At 35.3% G+C, this 20761-nt stretch overlaps 4 protein-coding genes across 4 annotated transcripts; all 4 read right to left on the reverse strand.

Moving 5' to 3' along the window:
- Nucleotides 1-1319: 1319 nt before the first annotated feature.
- LOC131605405 (uncharacterized) lies at nt 1320-2630 on the reverse strand. The gene has a single exon (XM_058877762.1). The coding sequence runs from the start codon at nt 2628-2630 to the stop codon at nt 1320-1322; it is 1311 nt and encodes a 436-aa protein (XP_058733745.1).
- A 298-nt stretch (nt 2631-2928) lies between these two features.
- LOC131607299 (glutathione S-transferase T2-like) lies at nt 2929-4010 on the reverse strand. The gene is made up of 2 exons (XM_058879312.1): nt 3720-4010; nt 2929-3636 (listed from the first exon to the last, which is right to left on the reverse strand). The coding sequence occupies exons 1-2, from the start codon at nt 4008-4010 to the stop codon at nt 2929-2931; spliced, it is 999 nt and encodes a 332-aa protein (XP_058735295.1).
- A 6920-nt stretch (nt 4011-10930) lies between these two features.
- LOC131607300 (uncharacterized) lies at nt 10931-12803 on the reverse strand. The gene is made up of 4 exons (XM_058879314.1): nt 12404-12803; nt 11819-12005; nt 11557-11650; nt 10931-11338 (listed from the first exon to the last, which is right to left on the reverse strand). Exons 1-4 carry the CDS (start codon nt 12745-12747, stop codon nt 11049-11051), a joined length of 915 nt encoding a protein of 304 aa, XP_058735297.1. The 5' UTR covers nt 12748-12803; the 3' UTR covers nt 10931-11048.
- A 4899-nt stretch (nt 12804-17702) lies between these two features.
- LOC131605406 (zinc finger BED domain-containing protein RICESLEEPER 2-like) lies at nt 17703-19370 on the reverse strand. The gene has a single exon (XM_058877763.1). It carries the CDS (start codon nt 19368-19370, stop codon nt 17703-17705), a length of 1668 nt encoding a protein of 555 aa, XP_058733746.1.
- Nucleotides 19371-20761: the final 1391 nt, after the last annotated feature.

Genomic DNA, 20761 nt, shown 5'->3' on the forward strand with positions numbered 1-20761 from the left:
AAGCAATTAAACCGCCGGTTTTCCGGTTTTCCTGGTTTTTCCGGTTCCCACCGGTTTGATGGTATACCCGATCTGACTATTGAACCAAACCGGTTACCAGGCCGGTTCCCGGTTCGACCGGTCCGACCGACCGGTCCGGTCCGGTTTTTAAAACACTGATTTATGGCCACCAAGGGACCTTTCAGATGCTCTGAGCAGAACATGGTTTAGAATTTGATTTCTTCTTGCATTATCTGATCTTTGAAAAGACACTTTGTGTTGCTTTCTTGCTTGACAATTTTCACCGAATTCAAGTGTTTGCCTCTTTATATTTAGAAGATTATCTTTAGCAAGAATTTCTAAACCTTTCTCAATCGTGTAGCCTAGTTGTTTGTGTCTTGAAAACCATTAATTTCTTCATTGTTGTCTCGTCCACCACTTTCTCGATTATGATCCTTTCCTTTATGTCCAAAGACATTGGCTTAGAACTAATTTTTTATACCTCTTTTCCTTCATCTTCCCTCTTCATTTAACAAGTAGTCGGTAACAGAATTCATGTTAACTAAATAAGATCTATCATAAATTAAAGAGAGAAAATCAAAATATATTTGAAAAAAATAATTTGTAATACAGATAAAGATTTGGTCTTTGCTATTTGATTCTCAAGTATACTAGACAAATAATTTTTATTCGATATTCCACTTATTTTAGTTTATTAATGCATTGTAAACTACTAGCTAGCTAGTATCATATTTGACCAATCTATACAAACAAATAAATAAATTATCTATTCATCCAATTGCATTTAACACTATCACCCTCCAAGTTGTTTGTTTTATTAGGAGATTTTATTGTAAGTTTGGGAATATCATTTTGGACGGTGCTATTTTGGCACTTGATGCACAAATGAAGCCAAAACTTCAAAGCATGGAGGAAGCTTCTGTAAACGTTGCACCTATCAAGTATCAACATCACTTATCCATATGGTACAATGCAAACGAAAATTGTTAGAGCATCTCCAATGGTGCAACCCATTGTTTGGTTCTTTGTGGGACCCATTAGTCCACATCATCTTGAAGCAACTCACTCTAATTTTCACTCCAATGGTATAATTTTAAAGAACTCATATTGGGTCCCACAATTTTACTTTGTATAATAATATTTTATTCATACTAAATTTTATTTGATTTAAAATAATAATTTAAATTATTTAAATTTAAATTAATATAAAATAAATAAAATTAAACATAAAATTTAAAATTATAATTTAAATTAATCTCAAATGCATGACATATAATTAAAAACAATAAAAATAAATTACATAACATAATTACTCAAATTTAATTTTCATCGTCCCCATGTCCAAAACGTTCCCAAATATGTTCGACTAGATCTCCTTGAAGTTGGCGATGAACTTGTTTTTCACGAAGAGTTGCTCTTCTTCGTAGTCTTGTTGCAAGATTCGGATGAGGACCGCTAAATGTTTCAGTCGTTGAGTTGTTGCTACCTGCATTATCGTAACAGTAATCAAAATCACCTCCATATGCGTGTCGTTCGTCTTCGACAATCATGTTGTGCAATATGATGCAAGCATATATGGTATGCTTGAGGGTTTCCATGTGCCAAGCACGTGCTGGACCACGTACTATTGCAAATCGAGATTGAAGCACTCCAAATGCACGTTCCACATCCTTTCTAGCTGATTCTTGGTGTTGTGCAAATAGTTTTCTCTTTTCTCCTTGCGGCATTGAAATGGTCTTGACAAATGTAGCCCACTCGGGATATATACCATCCGCTAAATAATACCCCATATTATATGGATTCCCATTGATTGTATATTGCACAGTAGCAGCACGTCCTTCCAAAATATCGTTAAACACATTAGATTGGTTTAGCACATTAATGTCATTGTTTGAACCTGCAATACCAAAAAATGCATGCCAAATCCATAAGTCTTGTGATGCTACTGCTTCAAGCATGGTCGTGGGTTTACCATGATCGCCTCGACAAAATTGTCCTTTCCATGAAACAGGACAATTCTTCCATTCCCAATGCATACAATCAATGGAACCTAGCATGCCTGGAAATCCACGTGACTCCCCCATTTGTAAAAGATGCTCAACATCATTGTTATTAGGCCTTCTCAAATACTCAGCCCCAAATACCTCATTCACGCCCCTTACGAATCTCTCTAAGCACTCAATTGCAGTGCTTTCACCAATTCGAACATATTCGTCTACAATGTCAGCAGAAGATCCATATGCCAACATACGAATAGCAGAAGTGCACTTCTGCAATGGTGAAAGACCCATTTTACCAGTTGCATCGACCCTCATTTGAAAATATTCATCATGATTTCCAAGGGTTTCTACAATTCGAAGAAACAAATGCCTATGCATTCTGAACCTTCTACGAAATTGAGCATCCGTGTATACTGGATTTTCTGAGAAGTAGTCGTTGAATAATCGTATATGTCCTTCTTCACGATTCCGATCTATCACTGATCTTCTTTTTCGCCTTGATGAACTTCTAGATTGACGTTCCTTCTCGAGCATTGACAACAATAGTTCTTCATCTGTGTTGTCCATAAGTTCTTCTTCAATCACCTCCCAAAAAAGTTTGTTGAGGTTGTTTGAATTGTTTGAATCCATTGAAGCGAGAGAATGGTGATAGAAAAATGATAGAAGAGTGAGAGAATGATGATAGAAGTGTGATAGAAAAATGATAGAAGAGTGTGAAAAGAATGAGAGTATATATAAGGCTAGTTTGAATAACAACTAGTTTGAATAACGGCTAGTTTGAATAACGGCTAGTTTGAATAACGGCTAGTTTGAATAATATTAAAATATAAAAAATACTAGAACATTGCATCTTATTACAATAGTCGTTGATACATAACAAGTACTACATAATATTTAAATATAATAAATACTAGAACATTGCATATTATTACCATCCATATTTTTCTTTTAGGTTATTACAACGTTTCTCATGAAATTCACGTTGACTATCATTCATCTTAGAAGTGTCTGACATTATGAATTGCATTGCCTCAAACTCCATCTTTTCCTTGACTAATTTGTTTTCTTCCTCCTTAAGTCGTGCTAGATTTTCCATTACTTCCATTCTTTTATTCCTTGTATCGGAAATAACACTAGAAGGAGGTTCAGTTGAATTTGCATTTTCCTTTGCCTTACCTTTTCGTTTTGCCGCCTTTTGTCCCATTGGACGCTCCATTGGAGATGATGAGTTTAACTCATAACTTGAAGGTGTCTCTGAGTTTAGCGATGCCGTGTATGAACCACTAGCAGAATTCTTTGTTCTCTTTGAAGAATTTTCGGTGAATGCTCCCATCCATTTAGGTTCATCTTTTAAAAGCCGCCATGCATACTCAAGATTGAATGGTGCACCTTCATCTTGTTCATAAAAAGCATGCGCATTGATTAAGATATCTTTCTCTGATGCCCCACTTTTTTTTCCATGAACAGCTTGTTTGTAACACCCAGCAAATTTTTGAACACAACCATTTATTCGATGCCATCGAGATTTTAATTGGCCTTGTAGCTTTTCTCGTGACTGCCCACGATATTGGTTATAATTATCGGTGATTCTTAACCAAAAGCTATCAACTTTTTGATCAACTCCCACAATTGGATCCTTTGAAACATTGAGCCATGATTGCATAAGAAGTGTATCCTCTTCCCTTGTGAATACCTCTCGAGGTTTTTTTTTAACAGAACGCCTTTGTTTTTTTCAATTGTAGTATTTTCAATACCAACTTGAGTTGAAAATTGTGGAACTTGGCGTTCAGACATAAACCCATTTGGTGTTTCGGGTTCATGATGAGAAAAATTCACCCCATGAGTATTTATCTGTGGTCTAAAATAAATATTTGGGTTGTTTGGTGGCGGAAAAAATACGGTAGAGTTTATTGGCGGTGGGGGAAATTGAGAATTTTGCGGATTGGAATTTTGCTGATTTTGCATGAGATGGAACATAGATTGTTGAAAATTATATTGATTAGGGTCCATTTGCCCTTAACAATAATAATTTGAACTAAGAAGATGAAAAAATTGGTAAAATATATGATCAATTGAAGGCTAATAAGAAGAAATTGTGAGAGAAAAATTAAAATACTATGAGTAAAGAATAAATTTATGAGATAAAATATGACTAACATTTGCTTCTATTTATAACCAAATAAATTATAAAAAAAAAATAAAATGAAAAAGAGCCGTTGAATAGAGTACCGTTAGAAAGAAAAAATTAAAAAGAAAAAGAGATTTTAGTTATATTATTATTTTAATAGAAAGTACCGTTGCTTTCCATCATCACATGCGCTTAGCTGGCGGAATACAATTTTTAAACTTTTTTCGTACAGCTGGCGTACGACACGGTATTACCTTACCGTTGTAGATGGCCTTAGGACTGGTACATGACAAACACTTTGGCCCATACTTCTAGGGAGAAAAGTATAGTTTTTTCATTATTTACTCATAAAAAAAAGGGGATTTCTTAATGTACCTTTTGTATTAATAATATATTAGATTTTAAAGATATATCTTCGAAGACATTCTAAACATACATTTTTTATTTTAATTTTGAAATATTCTCTAATTTTATAATTAAATTTATTTTAAAAATATATTTTCAAAATGTCTAAGAAAATTCATTTTTGGAACCTGTTGGTGCACAATGAATAAAGATGATGACAAAGAGAATAACGGCGCAAAGAATAATGAGAGAATAATATTGTATATTCTACTTGCGTTGTTAATAAATGATAGCTACTACAAGGCTATTTATACAAAAGAAAATTGCCACCTAAGCCCTAACAGACTAAACTTAGTGAACAAGTTTAAGGTACAAACAGTACAGTACTACAAAATACTAAAGAACTCTTACTACTAAACAGCTAAGCTAATAGGACCTAGAAGGTAACATCTTCTGGTCAACACTATCTTTTGAGTAACTATCAGAAGATCAACCCACATCAGAACTTCTGATGTTCATCTTCTGAATATTGAATTACTCTTCAATACCTTCCCTTAATTCATATTCTTCAATCAAAGCTGACAACGCCAATTCCATCCCTTAAGAGCAGAAATTGATCCGTCTTGATCGCCTTCGTCAGAACATCTGCCATTTTCTTCTGGGTGCTACAGTGCACAACTTCTAATGTTCCATTCTGGACTTGGCTTCTCAAGAAATGATACTTAGTCTCAATATGCTTGCTTCTTCCGTGTAACACCGAATTCTTGGCAAGATTGATTGCAGACTTGTTATCAATCATCAGCTTCAGAGGCTTCTTCACTTTAATCTTCAGATCTTCTAATAAGTTCAGAAGCCACACAGCTTGACATGCAGCTACAGCGCCTGCGATGTACTCAGCTTCACAGGTTGATAGAGCAACAACAACTTGCTTCTTGGAACTCCAAGAAATGGGACTTCCCAGAAACATAAACAAATATCCAAAAGTACTCCTTCTATCAACTCTGTCTCCACACCAATCAGAGTCAAAATAACTCAATAACTCTGATTCTTCCTTTCTCCCAGAAGGAAACAATATGCTAAACTTCAGAGTTCCCTGTAACGCCCGGAAAATAAGTATATGATTAATTTGGACGTTTGTGACATCTATTGGAATTTTACCGTTTTTGGAGTCGTTTCAGTCGGTATTAGTTCGGGATGGAGGACTAATATTTAATTGAAGGTTTTCATATTTTTGGTACTAGAAATATCATTAAGGTAATATTTCGCGTTTTGGGGCGTTTGAACGATATTTGAGCGTAGGGGCATTTTGGTCATTTCCGCGGGATAAATATTTTCCTTATAAGAAGGAGATATTTGTGAGAAAGGAAAGAGGATGGAAAGAAAAAGGAAAGAAAGAAGAGAAGAGAGGAAGAAGAAGAGCAAAGAGGAAAAACAAGAGAAAGTGGAGGATTCTCAACCGAATCGATTGCCGATCGTCACAATAGCAAGGTAAGGGGGTGAATCTAATTTATCTTGGATGTATGATTCTTATAGTTTTGTTCTTGTTCTTGTTCTTCTTGTTCCAATTTCCACAATTTTCTTGTGTGGTCTTTGTTTGATCTAAGTTTGTTTGAGAATGATTGTATGATGATTAAATGATATCCTTGTTGTGTTATGGTGATTGATCATGTTTGTTTTCCATTTCTATGGCTTGATTGAGTTTAGATAAAATGTTAGGTTTTGAGATAGATTGATGAATCAACCATGAAAAGTTTGATGTTAGGTTGTTTCTATGGTTTGTATGTGTTGTATTGGTGTTATAATGATATTTTGGAGTGGTTTTGGTGGGTATAAGAGGGTTGGAACCGTTCTGGTTCGTTCTGGTTTTTTCTGGGTTTACGCAGGTCCGCTGAGCGGAGGTGGGTCCGCTGAGCGGAGGTTCTTTTGCAGAAAAATCTCTGCGAAGGTCCGCTGAGCGGAGCTGAAGCGGACAACAGCATTTTCTGTTTTTCCAAAACTTTGAAACTTCGTAACTCTTGAACCATAACTCCGATTTTGTCGTCGTTCGAAGCGTTGGAAAGCTAACGCAATGAACTATACTATGATTTAATGAAATGATTCATAGGATGTAGTATCCCATTATTTTTATTAGGATCAAGTGATGAGTTGTGTAGTATGTTCAATTTTCCAAACTTTGAAACCTTGTAACTTTTGATCCGTAGCTCCGTTTCGTACGCCGTTCGAAGTGTTAGGAAGCTAGTTGAATGTTCTATATGATAGTATATGCTTGGTTAGCTTGTTATTAATTAGTTATGAGGTGTTGTTGATGAAAACACATAATTGTTTATATACGCGATATGATTGGTAAATAATCCTAGTGCTTGGTGGTAATTGTTAATGATGTAGGATGTAGTAGTGGGTGGTTGATTTTCATAAATGGTTTTGTGAACTAGTGCATGATAAATCATGATGATGTGTTGTGTGAATGTTATCGTATTGGTACGAGGTATGTGATTAGTTGTCGATAACATGAGATCATGTTCATATGTGTTATGTATTAATGAATGTTCATTCTTGATATGTGACGATGTTTGGTTGTTTGTTATTAACATGATGTGTGGCCTTATGGCAAGTAATTGTTGTTATGAAAACGATGTATTATCATTGTTGAAATGTTGTTATTACAACTTGTTAATGATGTATTGATGGAGTTGTGGGCCAATGGCCAATATTAATTGATGAGATGCAATTATGCGATCATTTATGCCGATGTGGCTAGTATGTTTTGACGGTGAATGTGTGCTGTGTGCTTATTAATGCCTGTGTGGTAATTATGGTGTGATATAATTAATAACGATGTTATTAATTGGTGATGTATCCTTTTGGATAGAATATAAACGGTGTAACGTGAGTATGTGACCGTGTTATATTGTTGATGATGTTGTTGTCGTGTAATAGAGTCATATATTTGCACAGCATAACATTTCATTACGTTAATGGCGGAATGCTATTAACAGGTGGCCTGAATTGGCAATTATTACCAGTGGGGGCTTAATTCTCGGTAAAAAGGTGTATTTGCCCGAGTGGCAAGAGGTCATCAGTGGGGGCTAAATGCTCGATGACATTTAGTCGTAGCTTACTGCTCGACAAAGGTGTATTTTCCTGAGGGAAAGAAGTCCCAGCATAATGCTCGGCAAAGGTGTATTTGTCATAATGACAAGGAGGAGTTTTACTCCGGATTTGGTACCACATGCATATGCATAGTCGAGTCTCATTCATCATCGTCAGTTTTTATAATTTATGTTACCATTCATGTGTCGCATTACTTATATATTGATTGTGGTTGACTTAGTGGATTACTTTGTTGTGTGATTATTGATGATACTTGTTGGCATTACTATAATTGTCATGCTTTCATTATGAATTATATTCTCACCCTTCTGCTGATTTGATGCTTGAGTGGCATCCTGCAGATTAGCCGCTTTGGGAGTCTTTTGGAAGAGGTAGTTCTCCAGTTGGTCTTGTCGGTCGCTCTGATATGTAACACTGGGTAGTCGGGAGTCTGTTGTTATTTATTTGTATATGACTCTTTTGAACATGTATATGTGATAACGTGCCATTGCGTATCGTAAACACTTTATTTTGGAAAACTCCTCTTTGAGAGTGAGAGCTATACGTATATATATATATATGTTCATATCTTTCGTGTGTTATGTATCATGTTATTGGCAGGTGTGTATGCTTTTGGCATCGGTGATGTCCGTTTGTTTTCAAGGTGTTTGTTTGGTTACTTAGTGTAACATCCTAATTGTGTTGTATGAAATTTTAATACTCTGATATTTTCTTGCCTAAATGATTTGGGTAGAATTGGGGTGTTACATTCCCTTGACATACCTCAAGATTCTGACAGCAGCTTGATAATGGGACCACTTAGGTTTACTCATGAACCTACTAACCAATCCAACTGCATAGCATATATCAGGCCTGGTATTACACAAATACCTCAGAGAACCCACCAGCTGTTTGAAGATCGTAGCATCAACATCTTCACCTTCAGAGTCAGAGTCCAACTTCTAATTCGTTTCTGACGGTGTAACAGCAGCTTTGCAATTCTCCAGCTTGAATTTCTTCAGAAGTTATAACTCATACTTCAGCTGATGCAGAATGATACCATCTTCTGAGTACAGAATCTCCATCCTTAGAAAATATGACATTTTCCCAAGGTCTGTAATCTCAAACTCATCCATCACCACCTTCTTGAACTTCATCAGATCTTTTGGACAACTCCCTGTAAGCAATATGTCATCAACATACAGACACAACAGAATCATATTGCTTCCAGAATGTTGCACATAAACTCCATATTCCATCTCACACTTCTGAAACCCTTGCTTCTTGAAAAATGAATCAATTTTCAAATTCCAAGCTCTGGGTGCTTGCTTCAATCCATACAGAGCTTTATGTAATTTGTACATCATCCCTTCCTGATTCTTTTTCATAAAGCCAGGGGGTTGTGACACGTATACCTCCTCTTGTAATGGACCGTTCAGAAATGCAGACTTTACATCCAGATGCAACAAGGACCAACCTCTGTTTGCAGCTAAAGCAATCACCAGTCTGATTGTTTCATGTCTAGCTACAGGAGCAAACACCTCAAAGTAATCTAACCCAGGTTTCTGAAGAAAACTTCTTGCCACTAGCCTCGCTTTGTGTTTACCAACTGATCCATCTGGCTTCAGCTTTACCTTGAAAACCCATCTGACGCGTGTCAATATGCTGATTGAAGTGAAACAAATTGACAACGGTAACGCTATTTAATACGAAAGATTTTGAGTAAGAAACACAAGAATGTACATGTGTCATTAATTTAATAGATAATTTTAAATTTATTATAAAATAAATTTTCTTTTTAATAGGGATCATGGGGTGGTTGTGATAAAGAATAGTTGAGATTTATTCTTACTTTTCTTATTTTTTTTTTCTTATTAATAAACATTTTTCAATTGACAATATTAACAACAACGGTGTGCTATCCAGGAGATCTAATTTATTTTTTCATATTTATTCTACTAGTATTACTATAGTATTACTATGTCTAGCATGCATGCAATTAATTTTTTTTTTATATTGGTTTGTTTCTATAGTGGTGTATAGCGTTCAAGGAGTTGCATGATGAAAATTTGGATGGTCTTTTGAACTACAGTGATTTCATCATTTTATGTCCAAGAAGTTTGGATTTATGTAGTGCATTTCCAGTTTCACTCTATCAGTCCGTCCGTTGAGGTGCTGGGAGGTGACTTTAGAGCTAATTGTGCAAATGGTTACTGGGAAGAGAATGTTCTGCTACATTTTTTTTTTATTTTGGTTTGATGCAGGTATATTAAGAATACATATGTATCCTCAATTGAAAACTTGATTGGAAATCTAAATTTTTGTTCTATCATAATATTTCTCATATCTATCTTATATATGAACATTTATAGATATTTCTCATATCTATCTTATATCTGAACATTTATAGATATTTCCCATATCTATCATACATTGTGCATACAACTCTAATCTTAAATTTCATAAAAACAAATAAAATCAAAACAAAATTACTAAAGCCCCTCTGCATTTTTTCTGAGCACTGAGATGAAAAAAATTATTACAAGCAAAAACATTATTTATTTATTTATATAAATCAAATATATTAATTATTCATGGAGAAAAAAAAGTCAAAAGTTTAATCAATTTCTGACTATTTCCAGATTGAGTATAAAATATATGATAAAAATTGTTCAGGCAGAATAATGATGAATCATGGACAATATGGTAAATGTTTTGATTTTTGATAAAAAATTGTTCAGGAAAAATAATGATGAATCATGGACAAAGTAAATGTTTTGATTTTTGAATTTGATATAGATTAGCTTAGAATTTAGCTAAGAAAAAGTATGAACTTAGCCACATAACATAACACATTTTATCACGCTAGTCAGATAGCGTGCCACGTCAATTTCTATTAATAGAAATTAATAGAAATATTTTAAGAGAACGAAAAAATTTAAGAGAACCATTTAAAAAAAAAAAAAACCTTTTAAAAACAAAATTGACTATATTTAAAAAGACCTAAAACATATTTAACCCTTGTTTTAAAACAAATTCAAATAAGTAATTTTTTTATGAAACTGAGTGTAATATTTTGAGCAATAGATCCTAAATTTATAAATGTTGTAATCAAATCTCTAAACAAATATTACTTTTTTAAAAAAAATTAGATCCTTCCATTAGACTTTGCTAATAAAAGATACAATTACAAACAAGCAAAAAATTAATTCAGTTTAAAAACCTATATAAAAACCTACTATAGTTTAAAATTGTATGTACAAACACTTTTAGTTTAAAAACCTATTTAAAAATTCTCAAATAGCTTGCAGATCTAAAAAAATAATAATAATTACTATAGCTAGCTAACATCAAATGTTAAGAGAAGTACACAAAGGAGTACTAGCTCCAAATTTCATAAGTTGTTGCTTCAAATGTATTTCACATATACAAGCATTTAAAACGACAAGAAAACTCGACAGATAGTAGTTTTTCCTAGTGAATGTTTAAACTCTCTTCATTAGTACAACCATTATGACCATAACTGCCAATCCCATGAAACTTCCTCCCATCAAATTTTTATAATCCATGAAACCACCATCGGTTGAAGATTTGTCTTTCTCAGCTGTTGGGAATATGTTATGAAAGAAATTGGACATTCTGCTTACCATTTCAGTAACGGTAAGCTTCAAATTCTGCAGAATACTCATAAAATCAAAGGCTTTTCCCTCCTCTTTTTCAGGAGTTTCTACAGTTTCAGAACCAGCAAAAATAGCATCATTTGATGACTCCACTGCTGCAAAAATCAACCATTGCAACACAGTTTGCATGAAAATTCAGCACAAAAGATAAAAGAAACCAAAAAAGGTAAATATAAAGGGCGTGATTTCCCGCTGTGAAGGGGCGCAGGTTTGAACCGCAACATCCCACTTATTCACCTTTAAATGGTGAAATACTAGCTTGACCAAAAAAATAAGGGCATGGAAAATAAGAGACCAGTTAGGTAGTGATTACCTGCTAGCTGAGATTGGAAGAAACTAGTGACTGCAGGGTTTTGCATGACAGCACTCCAGATATTAGGGTCACAGGCAATAGATTGCACAACAGTCTGGTTAAGGGAAAATTTAAGTAAATAATATCAATTCAACAAATGATTCCAAGCCATGACTAAATAAACATATTTAGATATATTACACATTACAAACAAGATTGCTAAATTTCTAATTGTATGATATTAACAAGTTCTTATCTAGAAATGAAAATAACGGTATATTACCTGGGCCTCAGGACTTGTGCTGAGCAATTGAAAAGCATGAATGGCATGCTTGGGCACTGAAGGACTTGAAATAGCCTCAACAAGACAAGATTTTGTCCCTATTTCCTTAGCAGCAGGAGACACAACAGAGACTTCACTACCAGGAGATGAACCCTCACATTGAGAATTACCAGATGAAAGGTAAATTCTGAAGAAAAAAAATACATAATACCATTACAATAGAGATAAGTAACAGCATATACAACATAATCCACCAGAAGAAAAAAAAAATCTGATTTTCACTGATGTTAGACAAAACCTAGCATAAATCACAGGAAAATAAACAGCTTATTATAGAAGCTACTTTGTTTATAACTTATTATCAATATCTAATCTTTTTTTGATCAAAAATAGAAGGAAACTTAATTCAGCTTAAAACCCTTTGATTGCTATTATCAACCAAAAGAAACTAACACAAACAGCATAAGAGTGAAATACTCAACAATACAAAACCCTAAATTAAAACGAAGACTTCAAAATTGAAATTGAAAAACAGAAATTCATGAAATTGAGAGTGAATTTATGAAAGAAAAGAAAGCAATTTACTGATCAATAGCTTCCTTCAATTCAGCGGTTGCTTCCTGCGCTTCCTTAAAGGTCGGGACATCGCCGAACACCACTCTTGGCGTAGGCTCTCCGCCGGTCATGAACAGATCGCCTTCATCGGCGAATTCCCAGTCAGACAAATCCCCAGACACCGCCGTATGCAGTGGCTTCACCTCAGCGCCTTTCGCTCCCTGCGTTGAAAGCCTGGTTGGCGATGACGTTTGCGATGCGTTGCGAACCGAGTGTTCGACCGGGTACGGAGCCGATGTTCCTCTGAAGCCTGACCTAGCGACGCCGATGCCGGCGAGTTTGGATACCGTCCTCATGGATCCTCCACCGCCCATTACCCAATCAGTGTCTGGCCCTACTGCACGCGAAACAAAGTAAAAAATGAATTAAATTCAATATTGGTTGTTTGAGTATTTATATATATATTTTGGATAATGTTTGCGTCACATGTGTATCACTGTATCCCCATGAAACGTGTCGATCCCGATTTCATTTCAGTAAACTACGGGTAAGTCGGTAACCGATTCTACTCACAGAAATACTAACTTTTCAATTTCAATGCGACAAAATAAATTGACCTTATAAATAAAAGGTTTGTATGGTAAATTGTAATAAAAATTAATTTAAAATATTTAATAAAAGCAATGTAATTTTGAAGAAAAATATTTTTACATTTAATTTTTAACATGTGCTTATAAAGAAAAATTATTTGAAGAAAATTATCTCATTCACTTAATTATACTTGCATTATATTTAATTTTGTTTAAATAATTTTAATATAAATGTCTATTTTTTAAAAAAACTATATAAATATATTGTTTCGTGTCGGTCAAAGACTCGAGATCCACTGCTCCCACCGACTAAAGACCAATAGCACGAGACTCATTATGTAGCATAGTCCGCCAAGCTCAAGATAAATGGTTCTCTGGTACGCAGACTATAATCACCACTTTTACAATCAGTATCTTGAACCCCAAACTAACTTAGGCATTTGAGTGTTAACCATGCCCGTATTCCATTTAGGTTAACTGTATCGAAGACACCAAACACTGGTTAACGACATTGCACCAAGCCCGAAACTTGTGGTTCAAAAAGCATCATGATCACAACCTTCGATTAACGGTGTCGCGTCGACGCAATGCATCAAAAGCTCCACTCCGCCGTAGTTTTCGCAATGGAACAATGGCATCAGTTGTGGGAATCGACTTCGAATTCCTAGGATTTATAGGATTCCACAATTGATCCTCGGATCTTAGCTCCTAAGAGATCTCTGGTGAAGAAATCGAAGTCGCAAAAAGTTGAAATTTCAAATCTGCATTGTTTGGATCCACCAAACTCCGATGTAACACCGAACAAGCAATTATGTCGATTTCGAGCCACTTCAGAATGACGCTAATAGAAGTTTCAGATGGAAATCTCATTCGGGGAAGTCCCGGTCAATTGGGGACATCAACCTCAAGCGATGGGGAAAGCCAGCCGGTGGACACCTTCAAATTCAGATTTGCAAATCTGAGGTCGGTCGAGCTTTATATCGCCCACAGTCGAGCGACATTATGGGCTTGAACGCTCCAGGTGCACCTTCGTCCGGGTCTCACCAAAATTTGAGAGAAAGTCTATCACGGACCCGAGGAAAGTTTGGAGGAATCACCTCTAAGGGACGCAGCGGATCCAACACCAACGATGGGTATCTCATAATCGTAAAAGCCTCAAGTCGGGTACCCAACATTAATTGAGTTACAGAACGAAGGAACTTGACTCTTAAAGATATGGTGAGGAGTATGATTAGTCATTCTTCTCTTCTAGAGTCACTTTGGGGAAAAGGCGTTACAGGCCGCAATTTATTTCCTTAATAGAGTACATAGTAAAGTAGTAGCTAAGACCACTTATGAGCTAGGGACTGGGAAGAATCCCAGCATCAGGCACCTACACATTTGGGGATGTCCAACTGAAGCAATGTCTTACAGGCCCCGAGAAGGTAAGTTGGATGCAAAGATAATTAGATGTTATTTTTATTGGATGTTTATGTCCAATTCCAATGAAAACCCTAAAATGAGATATTGGAAATGTGCAAATTCGGGGGTAAGTTTGACTTTAACTTATTCATTATAGATTGTTCACCTGGTTATGTTAATTTTCATTATTCAAATCCGTAGGCAGTGAGTAGTTGTTAGCTCTTCATATGGGATGATGAACTTCACGGTCATCCCCCATATGTTCGGAACAAACCAAGTGAACCCAGAATCCCAATCGCTTGCAATTGCTTAGAGATTATGAAGGACTTAACAAGCATTATGAAAGACTCTGAATGTAGGAAAAAATGAAGAGATAAAGATGAAGTTTGACATTGAAAGGAACAAGGTCAAGTTTCTTAAGTTTATATTGATTGTCTCTTGGATATTGTTCTTTTTATACTGAAAGATTTGTACTTGATGTTTGTATAATGGTTTTGAATGTACTAATTGGGACATGTATTTTTTATATTTTGTCCCTGTAAGTCTAGGAGTTTATGACTGTCGTCCCAGTAATGGTTCATTAATGAATGAAGTTGAAGATTTTGCAAGAATTAGAGTAATGTTATGTACGTGATGCACAAATTGCATTCAAAGGTGTCTACTTGATGAATGTGAAATGTTTGAATGTAATAATTTAAAATTAGTGTGCAATTGGTTTTTATCCCTATAAGTTTGGGTTTATTTTGATTTTCGTCCTTGTACATTAATGAAAGACCTGAATGAATTGAGATAACAAGAATTGCAAAACCTGTATAGGTAGAAAGTCACAAATTGAACTTGTCTAACATAACCAAAATACATATACACCCAAAAGGCATATGTTCTTGTCATCAAATAACATGAATTTGTATCAAAATGCATAACCAATAGGTTTCTAATTACATAACATAAAGGTCCCAAACAGAATTAAATTTGTCTCAAATTACATAACATAATCTCAAATACATCACTAAGAAACTTCATGTCTATAGAGTCATAGGTTGTGTTGGATCACTTCCTTCTCCCTTGAGGTTTTTATATTTTAGAACTATTGTACTATCGCTTCTCCTCACATTCAAGTCCAACTTCCTCAAAAAATTTGCTTTGCTTTTTCTGCTTAAAAATGAAATAAAGTATCAGAGGGAATCTTATAAACAATGTGATTTAAACATGTGTAGCAATTTGCAGAAAATTAACTGGTTTAAGAACTTCAGGAGTTCTCACTAATGCAAAAATAACTGCTTGATGTATATCATAAGTAGGTACCTCATGTTTAACATGAGCAGGAAAATTATAGTCAAGTACAAAAAAAGAGATATATTAGAATCATGTGTAGGGCTGTTATCGGTCCGGTTCGGTCCGGATAAATGATATCCCGCTTCATGGACCGAAAACTTATCCGGGTAAACCGGGACCGGTCCAGCACAGTGATGGTTAAATTTTTGGACCGAAACCGATCCAACAATTTCGGGTAACCGAAGACCGAACCGAATTATATCTTTTTTAATAAAATAACTGAAACCGGAACGTTGTTGTTGATCGGGTAACCGGACCACCCGATACACAAAAAAAAATTAATGAAATTTCATGTTTATTTATGGGTTTCCAAACTGTACATGAAATGAAACTAATAATTTTACATGTGAAATTAACAAGCAGCAGCATTTCATAATCACTTATATAATATTCCAACTTATATAATATACCAAGACAAATATTGATGTTTTGGTAAGAGGCTACCAAAGATAATTGTATCAAAAATACATGAGGTTTCAAAATGACAACCAGCAGCAGCATTTCAAAATGATAAGTCAAAAGAAACTCAAAAGATCATTACATTTCATAATGCCTCAGAACAATCTCATCATTGGCATTGTATTCAACTTCAAGTTGCAGCAGCAGTAAATGAAACACCCAAATCTTCACCAAAATGATATGTCAAAGGTTCATCTTGTGGCTCCTCAAGCTACAACACAAATTTGAAAAGTATTAGTTAAGATAGAATAATAATAAACATCTATTAGTTAGAATTGAAAGAAGACATGAAAAATAAACTTACAATAGAAGCAGTGCACCCCTTCTTTATTCCATATTTCTCCTTCACCCAATCACCTCCACAAAGCACCATTTCAACTGTCTTAGTTTTCATAGAAGATCTTTTCGGATCAATAATCCTTTTCCCAGCACTAAAAGTTGCTTCTGAAGCAACAGTAGTAACTGGAACAGTTAGGATATCCTTTGCCAATTTACTAAGAACAGGATATTTGGCCTCATTTCCCATCCACCAAGTTAAAACATCAAATTTAGCATTAGGGGGAACTTTCAAAGGAGGCTCCTCAAAATATAATTCAGGGTCAGATTTGGAATTATTACCCACAACAGTTTCTAAAAACATTTCAAAGTTCCTCCTTCCCAATCCAGAAGTAGATCCTACTTCTGGAGATTCAGATGCAGCAGTAGGAGTCATTGGTTCCATAGGAATCTTGATACAATTGGAAGAGGGTACTTAAATTTTCAGACAACTGTTGTTGATATGTATCTGATTGAGTGGGATTTGGATACAAAAAGGGGTATGCCCATTTGATGAAGATCATCTTATACCTATTGCATAAAATAAAGTATAAGGTAACAACAATGGCCTCAGAATAATTCATTAGGAAAGGCAACATTAACAATTAATGACCTCAGAATTATTGTTCATCATTGGCAGCATTAACAACTAATGAGGTAACAGAATAGGCCACAAACCCAACTAAAGTCACCAAGAGGTAACAGAATAGGCCTCAGAATCTTGAATTCTAATAATACAGATCAAGAAAACATGTCATCATAGGCACTATTAAACCACAACTAGCAAGGCAACTTAAATGAGAAAATAGGCACTATTAAGTCACAACTCACTAATATGCATATCAACAAAACAATCCATCTTAGGCCTCAGGTAATCATAATTCATAATTCATACAATTCAAGAAAAGATTTCATCATAGGCACTATTAAACCACAAGTCCACAACCAGCAAGGCAACTTAAATGAGCCTATCAAGAACAGGATTATAGGATCCATCATATGCCTCAGGTAATCATAAATAATTCATACAATTCCAGAAAAGATTACATCATAGGCAGGCAGTAGGCACTATTAAACCACAACCAGCAGCAAGGCAACTTAATAAGACACAATTAAGTCACAACTCACTACTATACATATCAATAACAGGATACCAATCATGCATCAGATAATAATCATTCATATCAAGATCAGAGAATTTTAATCATGCCTCAGATAATAATCATACATCATATGCTAAGATGTTCATACCTTGGATCAAGAACTGCACCAATAGAAATCAATGTATTGGACTCTAACCAATACTTGTCATATTTCAACTTCATTTCACTAGCAAGGGCCTGCAACTGAGGATTATGTGAGATTCTTGAAGGATTATCAAGTAAAACCTTCACTCTGTAAAGCTCAGACAAAAACAGATTAGCAGTAGGATAAGATGTGCCACTAATAATTGATGTCACATCAGCAAAAACCTCCAAAAACTTGCAAATATCATGAACATCTTCCCAATCATTTGCATCAGGCAAAAAACTGAGAAATGCACCATTTTCCTCAGCATATCTAGGCCACACTTCTCTGTAATGGTATGCAGTAGACAACATCAACCAAGTTGAGTTCCACCTAGTCTTTGTATCCAACACTTGCATTCTGCCTTCAAGTTGCAACTCATCAACAATCTTTTTGAATGATTTGCATCTTGTTTCAGAATTGAGCAAGTATTTGACACCATTTCTTATCTTATCAACAGACACCTTAATCATATCAAGCCCATCCTGCACCAACAGATTTAAGATGTGTGCACAACACCTTACATGAAATAACTTACCACCTAAGGGTAAATTGCTCCTACCAGAATAATCCCTCTTCAACCTAGCAATGCAATTATCATTGGCACTGGCATTATCAACAGAAATAGATGCTACCTTATCCCTTATTCCCCAATCATCCATTACCTTTATCAATTCCCTGTACAAAACCTCTCCAGAATGTGGTGGTGGCACATTCTTAAAAGATAAAACTCTTTTATGAAGCTGCCATTTTGAATCAATGAAATGACCAGTCACAGTCATATAGCCTATCCTCTGTTCACCAGACCACCACAAGTCAGTTGTGAGACTGACCCTATTAATCAAAGCCATAGATCTTTTCATTTTAATTCTCTCAGCCTCATAAAATGTCTCACAATCAAACTTAACCTGTTGCCTAGTAATCTTTTTGTACCATGGATAAATCTCTTTTAGAAACTCATTAAAAATAACACCTTCCATAACAGAAAAAGGAAATTCATTACCTAGAATCATGTGTGCTGCAATTTCTCTAACCCTAGCATGATTATATGTCCAAGTAGCTAAACTAGGAGTATTATCACCTATGTTTAATCTAGACTGAGCAAACTCTTTCTCATTATTTCCTTTCAACCTTAACCTTCTCTGAATACAAGCATCTAAATGTTTCTTACCATTAGAGGTACTCTTCCACTTTGCATCATATGTGTAAAGCTTTCCACACCATCTGCACTTCCACTTCTTAATGCCATCTGGACCTACAATCAGCACCAATTCAGAATGAACAGCAGATTTTTTTGGACGAGGAGCTCTACCATCAGCATTTCTCTGACTCTGGGAACTCTGAGCTTGGGCGGCAACTTGAGGGGTTGAAGCATCAGTGTTTGTGTTTGTAGTATTTTGAGTAGGGGTCTGAGTAATAGTATTATCAGTGGGGTTGGTTTGAGTAGTTGTATCACTCGGAACTGGAACCTCCATATCCATCAACTCACTAATCTCTAAATTACCTCCATCCGTTGTCTCCTCTTCCCCGATGTCACCAAGCAACAACTCAATATCAATAAGATCATCCACCATTGTTGGAGGAGTCAATGATGAATCTTGAAACGACATGGAAGAAAATACAAAGAATTAAACAATAATATAATAGTAAACTGTAACAAAACTCAACAATAGAAGCCGAACTTTATTTAGAACAGTATAAGAAAACCTAATCGAGCTTTATTATGATTTATGAATCAAAAAAACTCAGTATAAGAAAAACCTAACGATTTATTAATCTTAATCAAACTTAAAAATTGAAATAGGCAAAACTTAGGTCAAAATTGTAACATGCATTTCATTTATAAAAAGTTTAGGTCAAAACAAATTAGGGCAAAACAAAATAGGGCAAAACAGCAACATACTATAGAACGAACCATCAAACCTAACATGCAAACATGGTAAATAGCATGAAATTTATGTGAAATATAACAATACAAAAAGATTGAATACATTACAGTTATACGAAGAAGATACTCCAAGATATCTCTCTGAAACAGATACACGAAATCACGATTCAAGAAGAAGTAAAAACAATAACTAGTGTGTGAGGATGAGGAGTTATCATCGGAGACAAGGAGGGGAAGAGGAGGCCGTCGGAGGTGGCTGAGGTAGAGACATGGGAGGAGGAGAGGAAGAGAGACACGTGAGTGAGAGAGGGAGGAGAGGACCAGAGGAGTCTGAGAGTGAATGAGAGAGAGGGAGTGGGAAAAAGTGAGGAAATGATGTACCAAAGATATTTATATTTTTACTTTCGGTTACTCATTGGATATTTGGTCCGGTTCTTCATTTTGGATTCGGATATTTTTTTATCCATTACTGTCCCGTTCACTGTTTCGGTCGGTCCATTGGACCAGTTCCAGCGGTTCGGATCCCGGTCCGGTTCTCGGATCCGCATTCCCAAATACAGCCCTAATCATGTGCAATAGTAGGAACAGGTGCAGGTGGAGCAGTGGGAACATAATCAGATGTTACATCATTCAGATTTTGTTGAGTTTGTATTGCCTCGAATGATGTATCAAGATATGCGACATGCATTTCAAAATCAGGATCAATATCACTTGGTTCTTGTGTTGAAGTTCCAGAAACCGGTGGTTCTTGGGTTGTAGTTACAAGTGCATTAGGCTCTTATGTTGAAGTTCTAGAAACAAGTGGTTCTTGGGTTGAAGTTCCAGATGCAATTGGTCCTTAATTTTTTTTGTTTTCTCTAAAAATACAACTCAAAATTAATAACACAAATGAAATTGGTATTAGAACAATAACATTAATAAACGATACAAATGTGATATCATGTATATCTTTCTTTTTTGAGCTTTAGGTTCAGCTACAAGATTAGTACAACTTCTTGTATTATGACCATGTACACCATATCTTGTATAACAATAACTTATCTGTGTCTTTCCCTTATTAGGGTCCTCTTTAGGTTCCCTCCTCTTCAACTTCTTTCATTTTCCAAGCCCTCT

The sequence above is a fragment of the Vicia villosa genome, linkage group LG5 (assembly GCF_029867415.1).
Source record: "Vicia villosa cultivar HV-30 ecotype Madison, WI linkage group LG5, Vvil1.0, whole genome shotgun sequence".
Classification (NCBI taxonomy): domain Eukaryota; kingdom Viridiplantae; phylum Streptophyta; class Magnoliopsida; order Fabales; family Fabaceae; genus Vicia; species Vicia villosa.

Excerpts from the sequence above, each read along its gene's own strand:
- LOC131605405 (XM_058877762.1), bottom strand. The coding sequence starts at position 2,630 with ATGGATTCAAACAATTCAAACAACCTCAACAAACTTTTTTGGGAGGTG.
- LOC131607299 (XM_058879312.1), bottom strand. The coding sequence starts at position 4,010 with ATGGACCCTAATCAATATAATTTTCAACAATCTATGTTCCATCTCATG. Across the intron at positions 3,637-3,719 it reads CAATTGAAAAAAACAAAGGC|GATCCAATTGTGGGAGTTGA; the intron begins GTTCTGTTAAAA and ends AATGTTTCAAAG.
- LOC131607300 (XM_058879314.1), bottom strand. The coding sequence starts at position 12,747 with ATGGGCGGTGGAGGATCCATGAGGACGGTATCCAAACTCGCCGGCATC. Across the intron at positions 11,651-11,818 it reads GCACAAGTCCTGAGGCCCAG|ACTGTTGTGCAATCTATTGC; the intron begins GTAATATACCGT and ends TCCCTTAACCAG. Across the intron at positions 11,339-11,556 it reads CTTCCAATCTCAGCTAGCAG|CAGTGGAGTCATCAAATGAT; the intron begins GTAATCACTACC and ends TGATTTTTGCAG.
- LOC131605406 (XM_058877763.1), bottom strand. The coding sequence starts at position 19,370 with ATGTCGTTTCAAGATTCATCATTGACTCCTCCAACAATGGTGGATGAT.